The sequence below is a fragment of the Monodelphis domestica genome, chromosome 2 (assembly GCF_027887165.1).
Source record: "Monodelphis domestica isolate mMonDom1 chromosome 2, mMonDom1.pri, whole genome shotgun sequence".
Classification (NCBI taxonomy): Eukaryota; Metazoa; Chordata; class Mammalia; order Didelphimorphia; family Didelphidae; genus Monodelphis; species Monodelphis domestica.
Genome location: NC_077228.1, coordinates 497,227,432 through 497,249,321, shown reverse-complemented (window position 1 = coordinate 497,249,321; position 21,890 = coordinate 497,227,432). Strand labels below are relative to the sequence as shown.

Here is a 21,890-nt window from a genome sequence, read left to right as displayed (position 1 = left end):
CTTATTTCTTAACCAGTAGCAGATTATTTTGAAGCTTAGCACTGATACATTTTGAGATCTAGGTATAGCTAGACCACCTGTCTTTCCCATTTTGTTTTCATTGATTCCTGTGATATTCTTGGCCTTTTGTTCTTCCAGATGAATTATTTTTTCTAGCAATAAAAAATAATTTGAGGGTAGCTTGGGATGGTGGTAAAATTGTCATTTTTATTATATCTGCCCAGCCACCCCATGAGCAATTGATATTTTCCCAATTGTTTAGATATAAATCTGTGTGAAGAATTTTGTAATTGAGTTCATATAGTTCCTGAGTTTGTCTTGGCAGATATCTCCCAAGTATTTTATGTTATCTACTATTGATTTAAAAGGAACTTCTTTGTCTATCTCTTGCTGCTGGGCTTTGTTGGTAACGTATAGAAATGCTAGTGATTTATGTGGGTTTATTTTATATCCTGCAACTTTGCTTAAGTTGTTAATTATTTCAGCTAATTTTTCAGTTGATTCTCCAGGATTCTAGAAGTTCACCACCATGTCATTTGCGAAGAATGATGTCTGGTTAGTTCTTCCCTCGATATTTGACTAAGCCCTCTAAAGTAGAGATGATCTTCTTACATCTTTTAAGGAGGGATGTCCCCGAATTTTAACTAATGTCCGGGAGACTCCTTCCTGGTCGGAGAGAATCTTGAAGTCCCAGAGACCAGACAACTAGAATCCAGCTCTCCTACTTGGTCTGAGATTGCTTTAGGGCTAAATCAGGCTGCTTTTAAAAATTCAGTTAAAATCGTAGTCCTCAAACACTGTACAAACTGCGCTGCGAGGCGGACTGACGTTTCGCGGACAATCTCAAACCGACGCGAAGCTTGACCCGTAAACAGAACAGACCTAAATTCTCAGCTTTTATTTAGAGATTCGCGCTTCCCAAGGACCCTTTCAGTCAGAAACCTGAGGGAGACTTGCCCGACTGCCTGCTTTCGCATGCGCAAGCGCAGTACGGTCTGACTCAGGCACGTCTCGGCAGCCTTTCTGTTCTACGCTGGGGTCCTTTCTCTCTCCCAGTCGCCTGGACCATTCGCATTTCTGTCTCCCAGACTATGACTCTTCCTGCAGCTCGGGGGCTGCGAATTGCAGCCCAATGGCTGCTACCCCGGCTGGGAGCCGGGACCCCTGTCCTGGAGCGCAGTCTTAGCCTCTCCCACAACCGGGTATGGGGTCCGAGGGCCTTCCCTGGAGGCAGGAGGGGAGGGCGGAGGGTTCCCCGGCGAGCCGCGGGCTCTGGGCTTCGGGGGAGGGCCTGTTGATTGGTTGACAAATCGAGGTCCCCGGGAGAGTGGGCTGAGGGGTTCCCGCTGGGCCCGACCCGGGCTAACTGACTCCGCCTCTGTATTCCGTGTCGGACTCTCAGAATACAGTGATCGTGGAGCGCTGGTGGAAGGTGCCCCTGGCAGCCGAGGGCCGGAAGCCGTACCTGCGCCGGCGGCACAAAGTCTACCGGTTGGTGGAGGACACTCAGCACAAACCGCAGGGTACGATGGAGCTCATCCTCACGAAGACCGTGGAGAGTAAGTGGTTCCGGGGGGCGCGGGGGCAGGGGCCAGGGGGTTATTCCTGCCTGAGCAACACCACCTGCCCACCAACCAGGTCTGCCCAGGGAGACTTCAGCCTTCCACCAACTCACCATCCAGGCTCGAAACCAGACATTTATGTGGTACTTCTAGTTAAAACCAAAGATTTCCCTCAGACCACAACTTCTGACGTTGTGTTTCACCTTTCACATACCTCACAAGAAGCAAATCTGAGTTTTCTCTGTGCTCTCAACTCTGCTACATTGAAGGGGGAAAGTTAATTCCTGAGATCTTTTAGAAGCCTTGGGGTGACATGACTGGTTAACGGGGTAGAGGTAAGCTGAAGAGAGTAGTATTCTTTGCTTCCTGGAATTGTCCTATACACTCACTCAAGAAAAGTTATCCCATCCATTAAAATAAAAAGTGGGTGTATCCAGTTGTTGTAGAGGCAGCTGAGGCACACTGGGTCTGGAGTCGTTGGGCCCGAGTTCAAATATAGACAGACCTATCTATGTGACCCTGGGCAAGTCACTTAACCACAGATCCCCCTCCCCCCCTCCCTCCCCCCCCCCAAGGATCCACTGGAGAAGGAAATAGCAAACCATTTCAGTATCCTTTCCATAGTCATATAGTCCATGGGGTCATGAAGAGTCAGACAAGACTGAACAACAGAATCCATTGTTTACCTAAGCCTGAAAGTGGGGCTACAGGACAAATATCCCACAGAACCCCCATTGGTATATGGGTAAGGCACTGAAATTTTACTATCCTTGGCCAAGGTTTTCTTCAAATGTAATAGTTGTTTTTAGTGGTTATAAATTTCTGATTTCACTCAGAATCTACTCATGGATTTTCCTTTTATGTATAGCACATGAGAGATGTCTGTGAGAAAGTAAAATCAGCTGGTGAAGAGGCAGATTTTTTTGCCTTGGTCATACCCCAACAGACCCAAAATATCTTTGTTCTTTTATAGCTTTTTTCCTATGTGATAACCTTTCTCATGCTTGAAGATATCACATTCTCCCCTAAGTTTCTCTAGTTTAAACATCCCACTCCTTTTAACTGACCCTTGTATATAGTAGGACCTCCAGTCCCTTTATATCTTAGTCCTCCATCTCTGTAGTCACCCTCTCCATTTTATATTAGTGATCAATGTTCTTCCTTCAATATTGTTCTTAAACTGAACAAATTTATCTAAATATGGTTTTATCAGCTAGACTATAAAGTACTCCTGTGTTCTGGCTTAATGCAACGAAAAATTATGTTTTCTTTTTAGCTATCATGTTGTTGAGCTTGCAGCCCATGAAAATGCCCATATTTTCCAGTCAAACTATCTTTTGGTTATCTTAAACTGGATGTCCCTTAGACCTCTAAAACTTAGCACATTGAAACTAATTTTTCCACAAACCCTCCCTTCTTGTGAATTTCCCTGTTACTGTCAAAGGCATCCCCATCCTTCCAGTCACCCAGACTTGAGACCTCTGTGTCATTTTCAGTTCCCCTCACTCACCCCACATATCCAACACATTGCCTAATTCTGGGCATTTTTGCCCTCACATCATCTCTCTTATATGTCTTTTCACTCCATGCTTAATTGTCATCACCTTAGTTCTGCCCTTACTACCTCTCACCTGTCTACTGCTTTCTTCATAACCTGACCTCTTCCTGCCTTTCCATTTCTACCTTTTACTCCCCCTCCCACCATGCAGACCAGATACATTGACTTTTTTTTTACTTACACATTACTCCATCTTCCCATCTCTGCCTTTGCACCCAATGTCCCTCCCGTGTAGAGAATATCCCTTCTTAATGCTGCCTTTTAGTTTCCCACACTTTCCTCAAGACTCGGGTCAAATCTCACCTATGATAGGCCTTTCCTGGTCTCCTCAGATATTAATAGCTTCCCTTATAAGTTTACTTTTCATTGGATTTGTTGATACCTTATATGTACCTAATTCTTTACATATTCTCTATTAGAATGGGAGCTTCTTAAAGACAGGTTCATTTTGCCTTTTTATGCATCCCCAGTTTGAATCTGTTAGATTGGAGGGTCCTTGAGAACAAGTTCTACATCATATCTTTTTATTCTTACTCTATACCTGTCATCATGACAACTTATAGTAGTTTGTAGCATTGAATTAAATTGAATATAAAAAGAGCACAGAAGTGCTAAACAGAGGCTTGTAGCTTAGTCATCCTCTATCTCAAAGTTCATTTTTTAAGTGTAGGATTTACATTTAATGCTTGTTTATTAGTTTCATTTCCATTAAATTTAATTGTATTCTTTTTGGTTCGATGTGCTAACATAAACATCAACTTTTCTCTGCTTATTGTCAGCTCAAAATGGCTTGTCTATTTTGTCTACATATTTGTAGATGTTTCTTCCAAAATAACAAGCTCCTTGAGGGCAAGAACCATTTCAGTGTTGTCTTTCATGCCCAAGGCCTAGCATAGGTACATAGTAGACACGTAATAAATGCTCACTGATTATCTTGTGAAAGGTTTGTTCTTGGTCCCCAAGGTTGGAATTAGGAGTCATAGAAGTTAGGCTTATTATTATGCTCAGTGGAAAGAAAAACTATTAATGAGCCAATCAAAGATGGCCCAAGCTGCCTCAGGAGATGTGGGAATGGGTTTCTCTCTACTTGGGAAGGTGGGTTGATGTTGGTTCTGTAGCGAAGATGCAAGTCAGATATCTGTTTAACTAGGTAGGTAACCTTTAAAGTTCTTCCTTCTATATTTGAATTTTTACAATTCTTTTATTTACTCTGAACAAGTTGTTTGACATTTTTAGCTTTGCAGGATTATAATTTTAGAACTAAAAGGGATTTCAGAGGTCAGTTTTCTCAACTGCAAAATTGAGTTAATATATCTCTATTTCACTGGGCTACTGGGAAGAAAAGAGCTTTGAAAACTTTTCCTGGGGGCAGCTAGGTGGCTCAGTGAATTGAGAGCTAGACCTAGAGATGGGAGATCCTGAGTGTCTAGATATTATCCCCACTTTATACATGAGGAAACTAAGGCTCTCAGAGAGATTAAATGACTTGCCCGAGGCTACTAACACATATTTTTTTAAGTAGCAAAGCCGGGACTCACTCAGGTCTTTCCAGTTCTAAATCCAGTAATCTTAGAATAGAAATATCTGCATTTTTCAAAAGGGAGACACCCGTCTAGGGAACATCACACTGAAAAGTATTCATAAAGAAGCCAAATAATACACTCAGTCAACCTATGCTTATGTTTTCCCTCTTCTGAGATTAGCTTTAAATTAATTTCTTTAGTTATATATATTTTTTTAAGTTATCTGATACATTTAGTGTTTATGTTGTTCCCTTTGGCAGACCTTGGAATCAGAGGTGACACTGTCACAGTGAAGAAGTCACTGGGCCGGAATAAACTGCTTCCTCAGAATCTTGCTGTGTACCCATCACCAGAGAACAAGAAGATATTTGAGGCAGAGAACCTGGTGAGTCCTACCAGGCTGATAAAGGGGCAAGGGAAGCAGTGATTAGAGAGAACCCTTAGGATCTTTCTGGAAGGAGAATAGTTGCCTAGTTCACTTTTGAGATTCAGTTTGAAAACTTAGAACTGAAAGAAAGGAAGGGGATCCAGAAGTTCAAACTTATTGCCTCTTCAAGTAAGGGGAAAATATTATTTACTACTATATTCTTTTTTCCTCCCTCTCCATGGGTCTTTATCTCATCTAGTTGCGGCAGGAAGGGAAGCTGGAAAAGCTCCAGACCAAGACTGGTGTGATGGTGAGTAGGGATCCATCAGTTGGTATTTGAATGCCTCGTACAAAAGACTCAACCTTTTTGATTTTTTTCCCCTCAATCACTCAAAGTTCAGATAATCACTAATGAGAAGGAGTAGTATGAAGTTGAGGACTTGGGCAGTGTGAGAAATGGGGTAGAAACAGGAGGTAGCAACCAGTTTGTAGATCTACCATCAAGGTGTCATTGATTAAATAATAGTGTTAGCTAGATCCTTTGGAGAAAGAGGAAACAAGTTACAATCACTATTTTTATTATTACAAGTAGCATTTTTAGTGCCCATTTTGGGTGAGGTACTATGCTAAGTGCTCTACAATTATCTCATTTGGTCCTCACAACAATCTTGGGAAGTATAAAACAAGTATTATGGGGCGGGTGGTATCCCAAAAAGCCATCAATGATGAGTGCAATAAAAATCTGTATAAACCAATACATACTAATGCAGACCAAAGAATATTGTGGAAGATCAGAGAAGATTGAGGTCACTGTGTATTTGAGGGATTCAGGGAAAGTTTATTTTATGGGGTGATGAAATTTGCTTTGGAAAAGTTGGCTAGACAAGAGGGTAAATAAAATAATGAGCAAATGGACTCATGAGTAGAACCAAATATATTTTTTAATTAAGCATTTATTTAAATTTTATTACTTTAAAATTTATTATTATTAGGCATCATGTTAAGTGGAGTTTTCATTTGATACTGAGATAAAAGTATTGAAATTTGTGCTGTCAATTGGAATATTCCCATTGTTTCCAGTCTTGTTTGTATTGGGAATATATATGTACCTTTTTTTATAGGCCTAGTCCTTTTGTTTTTTACTTATAGAAATCATTTTCAACACTTGTTTTCTGAAAACCAAACCTATTTGTAGGAGACTTGAGAAATAAGCAGATGGTAGAGCTAAATTATGAAGGACCTTGAATTCCAAGTCAAAGGAATTTGAACTTTGTTCAGGAAGAATGTATTCCTAGGTATACAGTGGCTTTCCCATGTAATAGTATGTTAAGCCATTCCTTCTGTCATGTCAGAAAAGCTGAATTACTCTTAGGATCATACGTTTAAAACACCCTTCTAACTTGTTTATCAACCACTTGGCTGAGACACATAAATTATATTTCCTAAATTATTTAATCCAGGATTCCCTGCTGTGATAGCTACAACTTTTCTGAACCCAATTCTAACCTACCAACTGCCTCTTAGACAGTGAAATTCCTGAAAAAATGCCACCTGGAAGTGGGAATGAAGAATAATGTCAAGTGGGAGTTGAATCCTGAAATCGTTTGCCGCCACTTCCTCAGAAATGTGAGTGTTTTATCCCTTGATGACTATGTTTGTTGGGAAGCCTTCATGGTAGATCTCTGCATTAGAGGGAGAGGTGGGCAAGCTGTTATCCAAATAAAGATGAGAAAAAGGGTGGTATGCATATTTAACATTTCTTAGGTCCTAGACCTTAGAATTGGCACTAGTCAGGTTTGGAGGCACAGAGGGCAGAACAGGTTTTCATTCATTCATTTCCTAGAGAGAGAGAAAAATAGGAAAACAGTGGCACGCTCATCAGGTTCATTGCTGACAAATGAAGCAAAAGATGTTGAGTAAGAAAAAGAATTGGCCTTGGAATCAGGAGACCTGGGTTTGAGTCCCAACTGTTAACTGACTGTACAAGTTTGGGGCCAGTTACAATTTAGGCCTCCAGCTTCCTAATCTGACAAATGAAAATAATAGGCTAAAAAGATAATGTATATGAAAGTTCTTTAATTACTGTAGAAATAAAGAAGCAGGCACTTGGAAATCATATTCCATAGTATAGCATCATGTAATTGCCTGAAAGATGGGGAAGATGCAAGATCCCCCCAATCTATTTACTTTGGGTTGATTATTTAAACACACACACACACAATTTGGTTGTGCCAAATGCTGCACAAAAGGCCCTCATCCACAATACATAAGCACTGAAAAAACAGCACTGCTTAGGTAGCCTACCCTTATTTTTCATACAAGCTAGGATTAGTGGAGAGTGTGGCTTTGATTTCAGTAGGAAACAAGCTGCTGTTATGATCTGTTACAGTGCTGAGACATACAGTGCTTTGGACATGGAGCCAAAGGACCTAAAATCAAACCCTGGGTCTCCAGGTAGCCTCTGGCAAATTATTTGCCCTGTCTCAGACTGTTTCCTTATTGTAAAATGAAGATGTTGGACTTGGTGACCTAAGATCCTTTCTTTCTGAATCTAAGATTGAAATGTATCTTTGCTTCTGTTTTTCTCTTCTTGGGAAATTGAAACTACAGCAATATTAGCTTTAATCAAATCTTTGCACAAGAATGGACAAGATTGAAATATTTGGAACTCATTTTGTGAGGCTTTTTTCTAATGGCAGTCTTCTGATAGGCTTTATGTATGCCATAACATTAGCAATGAAACTGAATGTTGTCCTGCAGCTTGGAGTGGTGGTATCTCCACATGCCTTAAAGCTACCTGAAGAACCAATCACAAGGTGGGGCGAGTACTGGTGTGAAGTGACGGTGAGTTCTCCCTTGTTTGAATTCTTTTTCTTATTCTAATTGAAATCCAAATTGAAGAGTCAATGCTAAATGGTTTGTTGGAATGGTGTCATTTTCAATCCCTGGATGCCCTGTCTATTTGTCTGTAGGTGAATGGGCTTGACACCGTGAGGGTCCCTATGTCTGTGGTGAATTTTGAGAAGCCCAAGACCAAGAGATACAAGCATTGGTTAGCCAAGCAAGCTGCCAAATAAATGATCCCTGCAAGCTCCCTGAACTATTCTCTCCACCTAAGGCAACCAGCTACCCTTGGGCCTCCTGCTCTGGAATTAGTGGAACAAATATAGATCAACACTTGATCTTGCTTCCCCTATTGTGACTTAGTTTGGGGTCTCAAGTGTCTTGGGGCATCAGAGAGAACAGCACATCATTGTCCCTGTATTTGCTACCAATATGATGGATATTGCCAGTACCCATTGACTTTCTACCCACTGTCCTTACTGCAGACCTACTTAGGAAGCACTATACGAGCCAGTGGAAGTTTTCTTAGGTTTCAGACCTGCTTTGTCACAAGGAATTTTTTATCCTGGGGTATCTTTCAAATTGGAGTCAGACTGAGCCCATCTGAATGAACATAAATAGAAGTCCTAACTAGCTTCCCTGGGATCTGTCAATTCATTGTGGGCCATGCCAACCATCTGCATCATGAGCATCAATAAAAAGATTGTACTATGTGCCCTTTGTAGGTGTGATTACTTGGGGATGGGACATGGAAATGAGAATACTTGAGCCAGATTCTTGAGGTAATAAACTTTGATCCTAGATAGTGAAGGAAAAAGCAAATGAGACTCCTCCCATATGTTACAGCTCTTCATGGGCAAGTTGTTCTTGGTCAATAATCTGATGAAAGAAATAGTTAGCTTCTCCATTTCATTTTCTGGTAATAGAAATGAGTCTGAGGCCTAAAAAATTCTATAGGTAAGCTTAGTGTCAGTCAAAGGTACTATTACTTGTGTATATAACTTCATCTGTAATTACAAAAATTCTGCACCCGCCTGAAGACAGAAGTTTTATAGCAGTTGTTAGAATAAAAAGAGTAAAGGTTTAGAAAGGAAGGGCTGCCTTTGCTCTGAGATTTAAAATGTATATGAACTGGTAGCTCGGAGATTCTGGAATGGGGGCCAAAAGAGTTATTAACTCACTTTTAATGGAAGTTATAGGGAGGAGATGATCCTGCATGAGCATAGGGCCCATTAGCAAGAGAAAGGCTATCCATTAAGTCAAGGTTGACTGATGGACGATGCCAAGGTCATTTTTAAGTGCATTGTGAGGTAGCCTGGTTTGGAAAAGGAAGAAATCATTTAATCCTGCTCCTGTCATCTGATACTTCACCATGGTCCTCTCCATCTATAAATCTGTGATGCTGTGGCATGGTTGTTTTTAAGAAGGGAAGCTGTCACATGAGAGAATAATTATACTGGGTTTCAGGGGCAGAACTAGAAATATGGAGCTGAAACTTCAGAAAGGCTTTGACGTCTGTTAGGGAAAACTCCAGCTGATTAGAACTATCTGAAGTGCAAGATACACCATCAAATCCAAGAGGTCTTTGAGCAAAAGCTGGCTACCTGCCAAGGATGGATGGCCTGCCCAAGTCCTGTCTACTCTGGATTTCTGTGATAATCAGAACTTCATTATTATCCAGAGGAATAGAAAAGAATCACTCACAGTCCTTCAGTCACTGGTTCTAAAGAGATTAGTGATGTCTGAGATAGGGGTAGCACAGTTCTGCCTGGATACAGCCAAGGAAGGATGGTAATTCACTACTAGCTCAGCTCTTTATCCTGATCCTTTCACTTGGCTATATACAGACCCAGGCCAGGAGAGAGCAGCAGAGGCTAACCCTCTCTACCCTTAACTGGTAAGATTAGGAAGTCTTTCCCATTTGTGGGAGTGAAGGGGCAGAAAAGAGAAGCTTTAAGTCTAGCCCACATTTGTAGAAGCTAATCCAGGGCTTTGGAGTATACTGATTATTCTGATATTAAATCCAATGAGATTTATCAGAAAGCCCCTAATAAATTTTCAAGGAGATAAAGGATTTTAAAACAAAGAAACTGAAAATTTTGAATAACTGAGTATGGAAATTCAGACATTTAAGTAGAAACTAACTTTATCTCCACAGGAGCCCCCATATCTGAAGTTTTCCTCTCATAATATGAGCTCTTATCACATGCTATTTATGCATATGTGTACCTGGGTGTTGCATAGATTCACAGATTTTGAGCCAGAAAGGACCTAAGAGGTCATCTTGTCTAAGCCCTTCATTTTACAGATGAGCAAATTGAGGCCCACAAGAATGGCAATGCCACAGTCCTCTTCTTACAAATCTGGCACCATTTGCACCATGCCACACTGCCTCATCTTTATCATCATTGTACTGACAAACACTACATGTCTGCCTGTCTTGGTCTTCTGACACAGTCTAAACTTAAGGGTAGGAGCCCAACAGTGCCCGTTGTAGTGCTGTCTGTGACAAGTGAGCAGCTCTGGTGTGTTATTTGAAGACTGGAGCTCTGTCTCACTTCTCTAGGCATTCTGCTACTCCCCTACTATGAAGAGATGCCGTCCATGGCTGTTAGAGTTATGACTGTGACATGATTAAAATGCTTGCTACCCCAAACCCATAGTTTAGTCATAGTTTAGTTTTGGGTGGTTCTGAGTGCCCCACTTTGCTTCCTTCCATGATGATACAAGTGACAGAACCAGGAGAAAGAATAAAAGATAACACAGAAATAGAATGATTTGACAGTGCAAGCTTTGCACTTCCAAGGCATGAGATCCTAGGGTGAGACCCAGCTTTACCATCTTCTAATTCCTGTGTAACTATGACTTAAGTATCTTCACCTCTCTGGGCTTCAGGACTCTCACATGTAAAATGAAGGGGTTGGACCAGGTGATCTTGAAGAGCTTCTTATAGCTTTAAATCTGAGATCCTGTGATTTCTCAGGCCCTTTCCAATTCTAAAATTCTTTGACTGTGACCACAACTCCTACTCTAGAATGTTGCTATGGTGACACTAATGGACGATAACGAGGATATGAGGTTCTATATATAATAGAGCCACTAAACATGATGAATTTGGGAGGCTGGAGTAAGACAAACAAGACTTTTCTGACTTGGTCCAAAAAGGACTCCAAAGGTTGATCTTCCAAGCCTTCAGTTTTAGCAGGACTGAACCTAAGCCATCGGATAGTTTTGGTAGCTGTCCTATTCCTAAAGACAGTGAGGGACAAAATGCCTGATCTCCCACTGTCCACTGTTTTCCATATCTTCTAACACTGAGCACTAAGAAAGTTGCTTCTTGACATCTAGCCTCACTGCCTTTTGTTCACCACTTTAGGCTCCTTCCTCCTATTCTTGCCTCTTTGGAATATAAAAGAGCACCCCATTAGGAGAAGATCTCCTGTAAGATAAAAAGACAAAACTGGTACACACCTGACTTGCCTTTGTTCCATGTCCCTATAAGAAATCTCAGCCTCTTGTTTTTTGTACCCACCCACCAACCAAACATCCAGTGTATTCTGACCAACAGCTGATCAGAATATGCAGAAGGTACACTGGTCCCAAGAACAAGGGAGTCATTTGAGATTCTGCAGCAAGATATGAATTAACCTGCTACCAATCTTGTCAGTAACAGGAATAGTACAGGGGGCTCAGGAGGAAGAAGACTGCAGTGAAATAAAATTGGGTAAATAAATCTTTTTTAAATGTAATGCTTTATAACATAAGAGGCAAAGTCCAGAATAACTTAGGAACCCATGATGATGGAGCCAATTTCTTATCTTGAAATGATCCTGTGAAATAGGAACAGGTTTAGGTATACCTAGCAGTGTGGATTTTGCCCATTCCTCCAAAAAGGTCAGTCTTTTTAAAACATTCACTTTTTCTCTTAGAATCAGTTCTAAGACAGAGTGGTAAGGGCTAAGCAATCAGGGTTAGGTGACTTGCCCAGAGTCACATAGGTAGGAATTATCAGGCCAAATTTGAACTCGGGTTCTCCCAACTCCAGCCTGGTGCTCTGTACTGGTATACTGTGCCACCTAGCAGCCCCCCCAAAAGGTCAAAGTTATTTCATAAATCCCCTGGACTAAAACCAAGTGCCAGCCACAATGGCAAAACTAAACTGGTGTTTGCACCAGAAAATAATCTTGTCTGCAAAGAAATGGAGTTCCTGCCACTTCTTATTCTTTGTACCATGAAGAATCCTAAACCAATCCAGAAGATGGTAGTAGAATTACTGCTATTGAATGAGAGAAGCAACCAAAGAACCCTTTAGCTGCACCACCAACCCTTACCCCAAGGAGGCATAAAAGTGGATGTAAGTCTGTAATCAAACAGAAAATGCAAAATTCTCCAAGGTTTGATACTCAACAAAGCCATCTTTTTTCTCTATACCTATTCTTCATGCCATCTCTTTCTCCTGTCTCACTAGATTCAGAAACACTTCTTCCTTCTAACACATTTAGTGATTCTCTCTTGCTCTCTTCCCTATCAACAATCTCAATAAAATGAATATCAACTACTTTAAACAAGAGTCTTCTGCCAAGATTCTTTTAGGCCTCAGACACAACAGTCCATATTTTCATAAAAGTAAAGCTTTAGTAGGTGGAGGAACTTTCAAAGGCTAGATTCTCTCACCTGTGCTTCCAATAGCAGAACATCACAATTCTGCTAACTGTTCTTTTCTTGTTCAATTAGCTGCATTTGTATCTTCTTGGGAAGTCCTGGATCTGTGAAATACTCTGAGCAAAGGGGGGGAAAACATTTGAGTGGAGAGGAAAAGGATTAGATGCAGACAGTTTGCATTGTTAGAAGATAAGGCAGTCTAATCTCAACATCACATTTCTTAGGGAAAAGGGCTCCCTTTCTCCAAAGACCAAGCTTCCTTTGGTTCAACTATATTTGCTTATTTGCCTGCCAATGCACAGGAAACATTCTGAAGATGGATTATCTGGGTTTTTCTGCTCCCTAGCCCATTTCTGGCCCATACAAATAACAAGAGTTATTCTTGTCCAAGCTCTGCTTGCCAGCTTCTGAATCTTAAGATTTCACACCCTCTCTGAGAATATCCTTTCAGAGGAGAGCCAGATCTCAGGATGACAACAAAGGAAGATTTCATACAGACAGGAGGGTATGAATCAGGCAATATCTGCTTGTTAACACAGATCTGCTTGAATAGATCTGAAGAGACCTACTACTAATTCTTTAGGCTAAAAGCGGACCCATAAGGTCATTTGGCCAGGAAATCCATCATCTAACCAAATACCACCAAGCTGGAAAACTCTCCTTCCCTCAAAGATTTCCAGAGATGGAGATGCTAAGGAAGTCTGTTCAACTAATGTTTAATAATTCCCTATTAAGTGCCAGGTTCTAAGGAAAGAAAGAAAAAGAAGCCACCTCTGCCCCACAAAGAACTTCTAAGTCTTGGAAGGGAAAATAATATGTATCTAAAATGAAACACAAAGTAATTTCTAGGTATAAGGTATTAGCAACTGGGGTATCAAAATCAGCTTTCTGTATGAGGCAGAACCTGAACTAAGGAAAACTAAAGGATTAGAAGAAGTGGGGGAGAGGTGGGAGTAAGTCTCTCAGGATGGAGGGTGGGGGCAGGGAACATGCAAAGGCATAAATAGCATCAAAGTGCAGTACTTAATAGGCATCTTTCTCCTGGAAAGTTCTGCCTCCTTTCTCACCTGACTATACCTAAAGAAGTGAAAGAAAGGAAAGTGCTTTCCAGGGTTCCATTATGTAGACCCATACTGCAGAGACTCTACCAGTCAGTCTATACCAGCAATATCTTTTTTTCCAATTTGATCAAACACCAAAAAATAAGTCTCACCTGCTGCAAATTCTTGGATGTCCACTGGCCTTTTCAAAAACATTTCTCTGGAGAATATAAAAAAGCAAAGGAAGGAAAAAAAGGACTTAAAACAGGCATTGATTTCATCATAAAAAGAAATCAGATTAATCTATAGCATAACCAATGGGAGTCTTACTTCCAACTAGATTATAACCTAATCAGTCCTTGTCAGAAAAGTGCTTTTTATGGTCTTCTACTTTGGGTGCTAGATAGAGCCTCTAAAACCTTGTTTTGTTTCATAGACCTCTTCTCAGAATCATGTTTTTAAAATGAATAAAGTATGTAGAATTACAAAGGAAACCAATCATATTGAAATAATAATTTTTCCCCATCTGAATTCATCCTGAAAATCCATCCTCTTATAACCCTATACCCCCAGATAAAGATAAAGAACTTCTGCTCTCAAAGGAAACATATGGAAGCTATCCCTCACTTTATGGAATAGGCCATATTGGTTTAAAATTAATCCCATTTTTTCACTGATTGACATTATAAAAATGGAAATGGAAAAAAGGCCTCTAATAGACTAGGTTGAAGTTCTCTAAATGGGAAAGGTTGCCATGGTTTTCCATCCTGTTCTGTAATGCCAACTGTAGAATACATGTGGTGCTGTATCAGCTGAAAGTTCCAACAGTTCATTTTTCTTTTGTATTATTTTCCCAATTGTTGGACATACCCTCAGTCATGAACCACACATTCAGTACTCAGGCTTTGACTATAGTAATGAACTTTTATGTCTGGGGACTCCCTAACTTCATAGCCCTATGAATTCTGCTTCCTCTTTCCTTTTGGCTAATAAAAGAGACAGAAAACTACCATCTGACACATTGTGTACCTCATATTAAACCAGAAGTTTGAAGTTCCATAAAATAAGTTAATTCCCTACTTTTATCTCTAAGTTTGAAATTCTGTCTACTGTATTTATATACATATGCATATGTTTTACATATATATCAATACATACTGGAGGGCTGACTGAATAAAATAGTAAGTAAAACAGTAGGATTTGAAAGATCCAAGTAGGAAGACATCTCCCCCAGCTTAGACCATAGTGACTTCATGACTTGGGAGCTAAATTCTGGAGCTAAACACTACAAAATCAAGCCCTGCAAACTGTGTTGAAGGGCAGGGGTTTTTGATTGGGATTCCATTCCCCTATACTCCTGGCATCCCCTTGCTCTCTCTCAGCAGGGCTATCTGAAGCATCCAAAGAACCAAAAAGCTGAATGTTTCATTATGTTGCCACCCAGCCATAAAGACAAAACAAATCCTAAATATTCCATTTCCTTCTCATTTTACTGCCTACTAATGATAAGCATAGAGGAAAGCAGATTGGGAATGGAAAGGGCCAAAAGGAATGTGGTTGGGAGGATGACTTTGAGGGAGCAAACTGGAATCATCTAGTGACAAAAATTTTACTCCATGGCAACCACATCATGTACTTCTCAGGGCCAACAGGACAGTAATGTATGGATCCTGCTACCTTTAATGTAATTATAGATACAGCCACTTCTCAATGACCCAAGCTTCTCCTGGAAATTCTTCAAGCCAAGTCTCAGCTGACATGCAATTACTATTATGTCACCTTTCCCAGTCCCCCCCACATAGTCTAACTGTTGCAGATTGGATTATCAATGTTGATTTAATTCAGGTATTTAACACTGGTTTCCACTCTCCGTGGAGATCATGGTTGACTTTAAATTGCATCATTATTATTATTACAAAGCCAACCTCTACTCATTTGGATAACTGATAATGGTGGTTGGTGGTGGTGGGAGCAGTGAACAGATAATATAAACAGTGCCTCCTCAAACTCCTCTGGCCTTCAACTGCAACCTTTTCTTGGATTAAAAAAAAAAAAGAATACGATTTACAGAGTAACATGGTTAGATTTGAATGTTTCTGTTTACCTCCTTCAGGACCCCAAATAATTAAGAAAATGATTGAAAGGAATCAATGTAAAGAAAGGGAGGTGAAGGGGTCTAAGAACCCTTGATTTCAATTTCAAGCAAAAAATGGGGAAAAGCCCTTGCTCCCTCCTCATTCACTCATTCCCATCCATCGTCTTGTGCATCGAACCTTCTCTAGGGCTTCATCAGGCCCAAGTGGCCATATTCAGCGTCTTCATTTTGCTCTTCCCCACCAGGAAGGTTTGCTATCCCGCCCCTTGAATGTGGCGGTCCCAGCCCTTCCAGGCAAACGCCAGATGGAAGGGCCTAATGGGGGACGGGGATGAGTGATCCATCTCGAAGCAATCTGAGGCCTGTCCCACAGTCAGCGATGTCGCTGGGCTGGACTCCGGACATCACCAGAATCGTAGGGAAGTGGTCTCTGATCGTCTGAAGAAATTAACTTGGCTCCGATGGCTGCAGAGCCAGGGGCGGGCCGTGGGGGAGCGAGGGGGAGGGAAGGAGCTCCCTGGGCCGCCCATGCCCGTCCGCCCCCTCGAGCACCGAAGCGGCAGAAGCCCAACCATAGGGGTCCTCGCGGGGGCTCGAGGCTGGGTCACCTACCTGAAGAAGCCGCTCAGGAGTAGTCCCACCTCCTTGTGCGAGCGCAGGTACTTCTCGTCAGCGATGCGCGTGTTGATCTGGGCAGGGAGGGAGATCCAGTGCGCACTGAGGACCCCGCTCGCGGGGTGGGGGGGAGAGGCAGAGAAGAGGGCCGCCGCCGGCCCCGCCCCTCGACTAAGCTCTGGCACCTAGGGGGGGGGTGCAAAGGAGGAGCCCTGGCCACGCCCCCGGGCCGGAACCCGGGCACCTGACGCGCGTGGAGGAGGGAGGAGTTCTGGTCCCGCCCCCGGGCCGGAACCCGGGCACCTGACGCGCGTGGAGGAGGGAGGAGGGAGGAGTTCTGGTCCCGCCCCCGGACCAAACCGGGACACCTGACGCGCTTGGGGGTAGAGAGAAGGGAGGAACTCTGGTCCTGCTCCCCTCCCCCGACCTACTACAGGCAACCTGCGCGGGGGGGAAGGAAAGGGAGAGGAGCTCTGGCTCCGTCCCCATTCCCGACCAAAAGCTGCTCTTTGAACCGAGAGGGACGGGGAGAGGAGCCGTGGCCCCGTCTCCGCCCTCCTCTAGACCCCATAAACGCAGGGTCCGCGTTACTTCCCCTACCCCCCCCCCCCTCCACGCTGGGGCCGCGCCCACCTTGAAATTCCTCAGCTCCGTGAGCTGGTCTTGGCTCAGCGCTCCGAAGTCGGGACCCTCTAGTCCAGAGTACAGGGAAGCCATCTTGTCGCGGTCGCCATGGCGACGCCCAGAAGGCCCCGCCCCCTCCTGGAGCTCTCCGGGGGCGGGGCTCCGAGAGGCGGAGGCTGAAGGGAGTAACTTGAGGCGGGGAAGCTCGTGGCTGGCCCCCGGGCTCGCGGGTGAGGAGAAGGGCGGGTGCTCGGAGGCCACCGGGTCCAACATCGTCACGTGACAGATGAGGGCGCGGAGGTCCCGAGAGGTAAGTGGCGGCTCCGAGTGTTAAGCGAGCGCTCCCCGCTGGTGGTCGGTAGGATTCGAATGTAAGACCTCTGACTCCAGACCCAGCGTCCTCCCCGCCAAGCCGTGGCACCGCTTTTAGGGGCTTCTGGGCCCGATTCCCCTACAGCGCCGGAGGAGATGCTGTACTGGGGAAAGAGCTCTGACTCTGGAAGCAGAGGACTTGCGTTCTAATTCAGTCGCTGACGCCAGCCACGTGCGGTCCCGAGAGCCTCAGTGGCCTCGGCTCCCAAGCGAAGGTGCTGAGCTAAAGGGACACCTAGGTCCACGGTGACCCCCGACCCGGGCGAGCCCGAGGACATACCTGGAGCCCACGGCCACGAGGGGCCATAGTAGAGTTGTTCTAGAACAACCGCCCTCCATTTATGTTTGAGGAAACCGAGGGACTCTCCCTAACCCACCCCACCCCCCAGCAGTCGGAGGCAGGAGTTGAACCCACTACTTTTGTGTGACTTTAACAGGATTCCCCTTTTTTCTCTCTCGGGCCTCAGGGCCCAGGTGGCGGGGCTCCTAGCCTCCCCTCAACCCCACCCCCACCAAAACCACGCCCCTGGCCCGGAGTTTCTGGTGTTGGGGCTGGGAGAGGGCGAATTCCTCCTGGCGTCTAATTAGAGAAGTGAGGCCAGCCGCTGGGGCTCGCCTCGCCCATCCCTCCCTTGGTGCTCCGAGAGACCCTAGGCTGAGGGGCTCCATCCGAGGGAGACAGTACCTTCCTGCTGGTTTTTTCGGTGCACCTGGCCTTGTTACAGCCTCCTCCAAACTTCCCGTGCCTGCAGCAACATCCCTTAGCTTTGGTCTCGACGCCCTTTATTTTACGCATCTGTAAAATGGGGGCTGTCTCCGCTGACTTCCCTATATGCACCGCTCCCTAGGCCTCGCACCTCTGCAGTGACCCCCTTCTCCCTCGGTGCGGGCCCTCATCGACACCGCAGCTGTGAGGCTGCCTGCCACCATTCAACATCAAGGGCTCCCCATTGCCTCCAGGATCAGAAACAAATGCTCTATGTGGCATTCAATGCCCTTTATGACCTATTCCCCTCGTACCTTTCCTGTCTTCTACACCGCCTGCCTCCCCACAGGCACTCATCCATCCTGTGACACTGGCCTCCTGGCTGGTCCTTGAACGGTCCCCCTCCTCATCTTCGCCTAGAGGACTTCCCCTTTAAGTAGCATCTCCGCTCAGAATTCTAGTGCCTTCCCTCTTAAAGTTCCTATTCACCCCTTAGAGAATAGATTTGTACATATTTGTTTACTTGTCTCCCCCATTAGATTGTGAACCCCTTGAGGCCGAAGCTGGCTTTTGTGTCTTTTTGTATATTGGAGGCTCTTCATGAATTTTACTGACTGAAATCCCATCACTGCCAGGTCCAGCCCTGCCTGGGGCACTTCAGCCATCCCCTTTGAGAACTCTCCACCTTGGGATTAAGCTGCCTTGACTGATCAGTAAATGAGCCCAGAGGCTTCACTTCACCTGCTGTATCTAGCTGGACTCTAACCAGATCATGTTTCACATCCCATCCATGCACCCAACGCATCTTCCCATGTACCCTGTGGCTGCACATCAGCTCCCTACTCTGGGCACAGTCATCCAACCCATGACTACCATCCCTTTGAAAGGGTCACATCAATCAGATGGTTTAGTTCACCTTTGCTGTGGCTCCCAGACAAAAATTCCTTTCCCTTAGCACCATTCCCCTTTTCTGTCTTCCCCTGTTAAAATATAAGATCCTTGGAGTGGGGGGAGACTTTGTCCTTTTGATAAGTTTATTCTCAGTGTTCCCTATGGTGCCCAGCACTTCAAAATAACTGCTTTTTTATTTATCCATTCTGCATATTTTTACAGCTCTGTATTTCCTTTCATGAAGTAGGTGCCTACTACATGCCAGGCACTGGGAATGCAAATATTAAATGAAAAAATTATTACTTAAAAGGTACTTATTTACTTCAGGGAAGGCAACAAAGCACATATAAGCATGGCAATAGGAATTCTGGAGATCCTTATCCAATTTACACATACTGGCAAGCCAGGTATGCAGGGTACAGTTAGCTGCAACTCCCCTCAGGGTTCTGGGAGTGCACTTAAGGGATTGGGGAGATCTTTCTAAAGCTATGACCTTTGAACCCCTCTTCTGGGGTTTTCCTCCCAATATCAATCACCAGTTAGTTTTCTTATAGATATTTGACCCAGAGCATCCTAATATCTGTTTAGCCAACTAATATCAATTAGCTTTTACAAAATAATATTTACTGAAAAGCTCTAGCAAGCCCCAAAGTTAGAAAGTCCTCTGAAATGGGGCCAACTCTCCCCATCACCTCTATTCCCAAATGAATACATCCTTAAAGTAGTTGCCACAAGCATTCATCCCACCAAGTTCACACCCTTTGCTTCAGCCACAACATCTGGGCTATTGAGTGGGTCTGTACCTCAGCTGGGTCCAGTCTTGACACCAGCAAACTGGTGTGAACTCCAGGTCCTGCACCTCTTGTGACTCCTCTCAGGGTTGAAGACCTCTCCAAGACTCTAGTTCTTCACCTACATTTACATTAGAATAGAAACAACCAAGTGCAAATAAAACATAAACCCACACCCACTTGTTGGAAAAGAACAATGCTAGACCACCTTTCACACCATCAGGAAAGGGAGACTAAGACTACTTTGGCCAATCAGTGCCTTTTGTTCTACCTGGTTCAGCTCATTCGAGCACCTAGTCTCCTTGGAAGCCAACTTGCACATCCTCCCCTTGGAGGACTGTGTCAGGCAGAGCACAATATGCACATGCCTAACAACCTGACTGGACAATCCCTCTGCTTAAGAATACACAGAACAAATATAAATAAAATCCGTACAAAGTAGTCTGAGAGGTTGGACACTGGCAGTTAAGAGGTGTGAGAAAGTCTTTGAGTAGAAGTTACTGCTCCAGCCTACTCAGGAAGGAAGAAAAGGCTTTTATGAGGCAGACAGAGGTCAAGAACGTTCCAGTTGTGGCATGTGGCCATTGCAAAGGCCTGCCGTTGGTGTGCCATGGTAAGGTGTAGGAGAAGGCCAAGGGGACAGGATTACACCCAGGAGCATAATGAGGTTGGACAGATAGGTCTGTGGCTAGACTGTGATGAACTTTAGAGGCTAAGTAGAGGCGTTTAAATTGGATCTAGAGGCAACAGAGAGAGGTTTTTGTTGTTGAGGGAGGAGTGATGCTTTGGGACAGACTTGTTTTTAAGGAAAATCACTTTATTGATCATGTCACATGGAATGGAGTAGTAAGAGAATAAAATTGGGCAAACCAGTCAAAAGGCTGTAGTCGTCAATAATCTAACCAGGAGTTGAGATGAGCCTGAACTGAGGTGATAGCTGCCTGAGGAGGGAGTAGGGGACCAGAAGCAAGAGATGCTAGGGAGATCAAAATGGCAAAAGAGGGTAATTGATTGAATATATTCATTATGCTGTAAGATGGAACTGGCCTGAGCCTGACCCTGGGATTTATCAGCCCCTCTGACTGTAGGCCAGAGCTGGAGACTACAGAACCGCTATTGAAAGAGGGGGCTTAGCCCAGCCTTCTCCCCATTTCCCACCAGGGACACTGTTTCTGGTCCTCTTTGGTCCTCTCTCTTAGGCATTCTACTACTTCCTTTGTGTATTGTCCTCCCTCATTAGATGGTGAGCTCTTTGAAGGCTTGTATCCCTGGTACTTAGCATAGGGTCTAGCTTACTATAGTCCTCTACTAACTGTTTATCAACTGACTAAGAGGTGGGGTTAGGGAGAATGAGGAGTTGAGGTTAATGCCATGATCATAAACCTTGAAGAGAGACTGGGAAAATGTGGGTGCAAGATTTATCCCACTTCTTCCGTGTCCTTTTTGTGAATAAGATTAACTTCATAAAATTTTCAGTGTTTCAAAATCCTTGGGATTCTTCTCTCATTAATTTTTCTTCAAAACGAGGCCATGGTGTACATGCTATCATTCTCATTGTTTTTTTTTCATTTTGCATTATTTCATAAAGGTCATTCCATACTTATTTGTATTCCACTTCTTGTCATTCCTATTTTTATTATAGTATTCCATTATTTAAATAGACTGCAACTTATTTAACCATTCCCGCCCATTGTTGGATGTTTATTTCCCATTTTTTCAATCATATATAATAATGCTATGAAAATCTTTGAACATATAGTTCTTATGTGTTTTTGAAAACACTTTCCCCAGTATTATCAACAAAGAAATACTGGGTCAAAGAGTACGGTGGGGGGAAGGGGTAATTTTTTCTCTGTATTGCTAGATTGTTCTTCAAAAAGATTCTACAAATTTCCATTTCCATCAGTAATCCTTCTATGCCCCTACAAGCATGGAGTTTCATCACCTTAACACACTCTCTCTGCTTTTTGTCCAGTTTTATGAATATGAGGTGGTAGTGGTTGTTGTTTAGTTGTTTCAGTCATGTCCAACTCTGTGACCCCATTTGGGATCTTCTTGGCAAAGATACTGAAGTGATTTGCTATATCCTTCTCCAGCTCATTTTACAAATGAGGCAAATAGAATTAAGTGATTTGCCCAGGGTCAAACAGCTAGTAGGTGTCTGAGGTTGGATTCAAACTCCAGAAGATGAGTCTTCTTATAACTCTAGGCCCAGCACTCTTATCCACTTTGCCCCTGGC

General features: G+C 43.5%; 3 protein-coding genes across 10 annotated transcripts in view; 2 read left to right on the top strand and 1 right to left on the bottom strand.

Moving 5' to 3' along the window:
* Positions 1-986: 986 nt before the first annotated feature.
* On the top strand, positions 987-8,567 carry MRPL9 (mitochondrial ribosomal protein L9). Its single transcript, XM_001371898.5, has 7 exons — positions 987-1,202; positions 1,403-1,559; positions 4,904-5,028; positions 5,270-5,320; positions 6,535-6,636; positions 7,771-7,854; positions 7,983-8,567. The coding sequence occupies exons 1-7, from the start codon at positions 1,092-1,094 to the stop codon at positions 8,085-8,087; spliced, it is 735 nt and encodes a 244-aa protein (XP_001371935.2). The 5' UTR covers positions 987-1,091; the 3' UTR covers positions 8,088-8,567.
* RIIAD1 (regulatory subunit of type II PKA R-subunit domain containing 1) lies at positions 5,934-17,163 on the bottom strand. 3 transcript variants are annotated; one of them, XM_007485439.3, is made up of 5 exons: positions 16,900-17,163; positions 16,264-16,340; positions 13,730-13,776; positions 12,529-12,632; positions 5,934-6,849 (listed from the first exon to the last, which is right to left on the bottom strand). In XM_007485439.3, exons 1-4 carry the CDS (start codon positions 17,161-17,163, stop codon positions 12,562-12,564), a joined length of 459 nt encoding a protein of 152 aa, XP_007485501.1. In that variant the 3' UTR covers positions 5,934-6,849; positions 12,529-12,561. The 3 variants fall into 3 exon arrangements, with proteins under 3 accessions (XP_007485501.1, XP_056675406.1, XP_001371912.1); XM_001371875.4 differs by lacking the exon at positions 5,934-6,849 and adding an exon at positions 11,588-11,684; XM_056819428.1 differs by lacking the exon at positions 12,529-12,632.
* CELF3 (CUGBP Elav-like family member 3) overlaps positions 17,066-21,890 on the top strand; it is a 31,289-nt gene continuing 26,464 nt past the window's right edge. For 3 of the 6 annotated variants that reach the window (XM_056819421.1, XM_056819417.1, XM_056819420.1), the window contains exon 1: positions 17,066-17,200. In XM_056819421.1, the coding sequence (XP_056675399.1) occupies positions 17,177-17,200 (24 nt within the window). In that variant the 5' untranslated portion in view covers positions 17,066-17,176. The remainder of the gene's footprint in view (positions 17,201-21,890) is intronic. The other 3 variants (XM_007485449.3, XM_056819425.1, XM_007485448.3) reach the window with 1 other exon arrangement.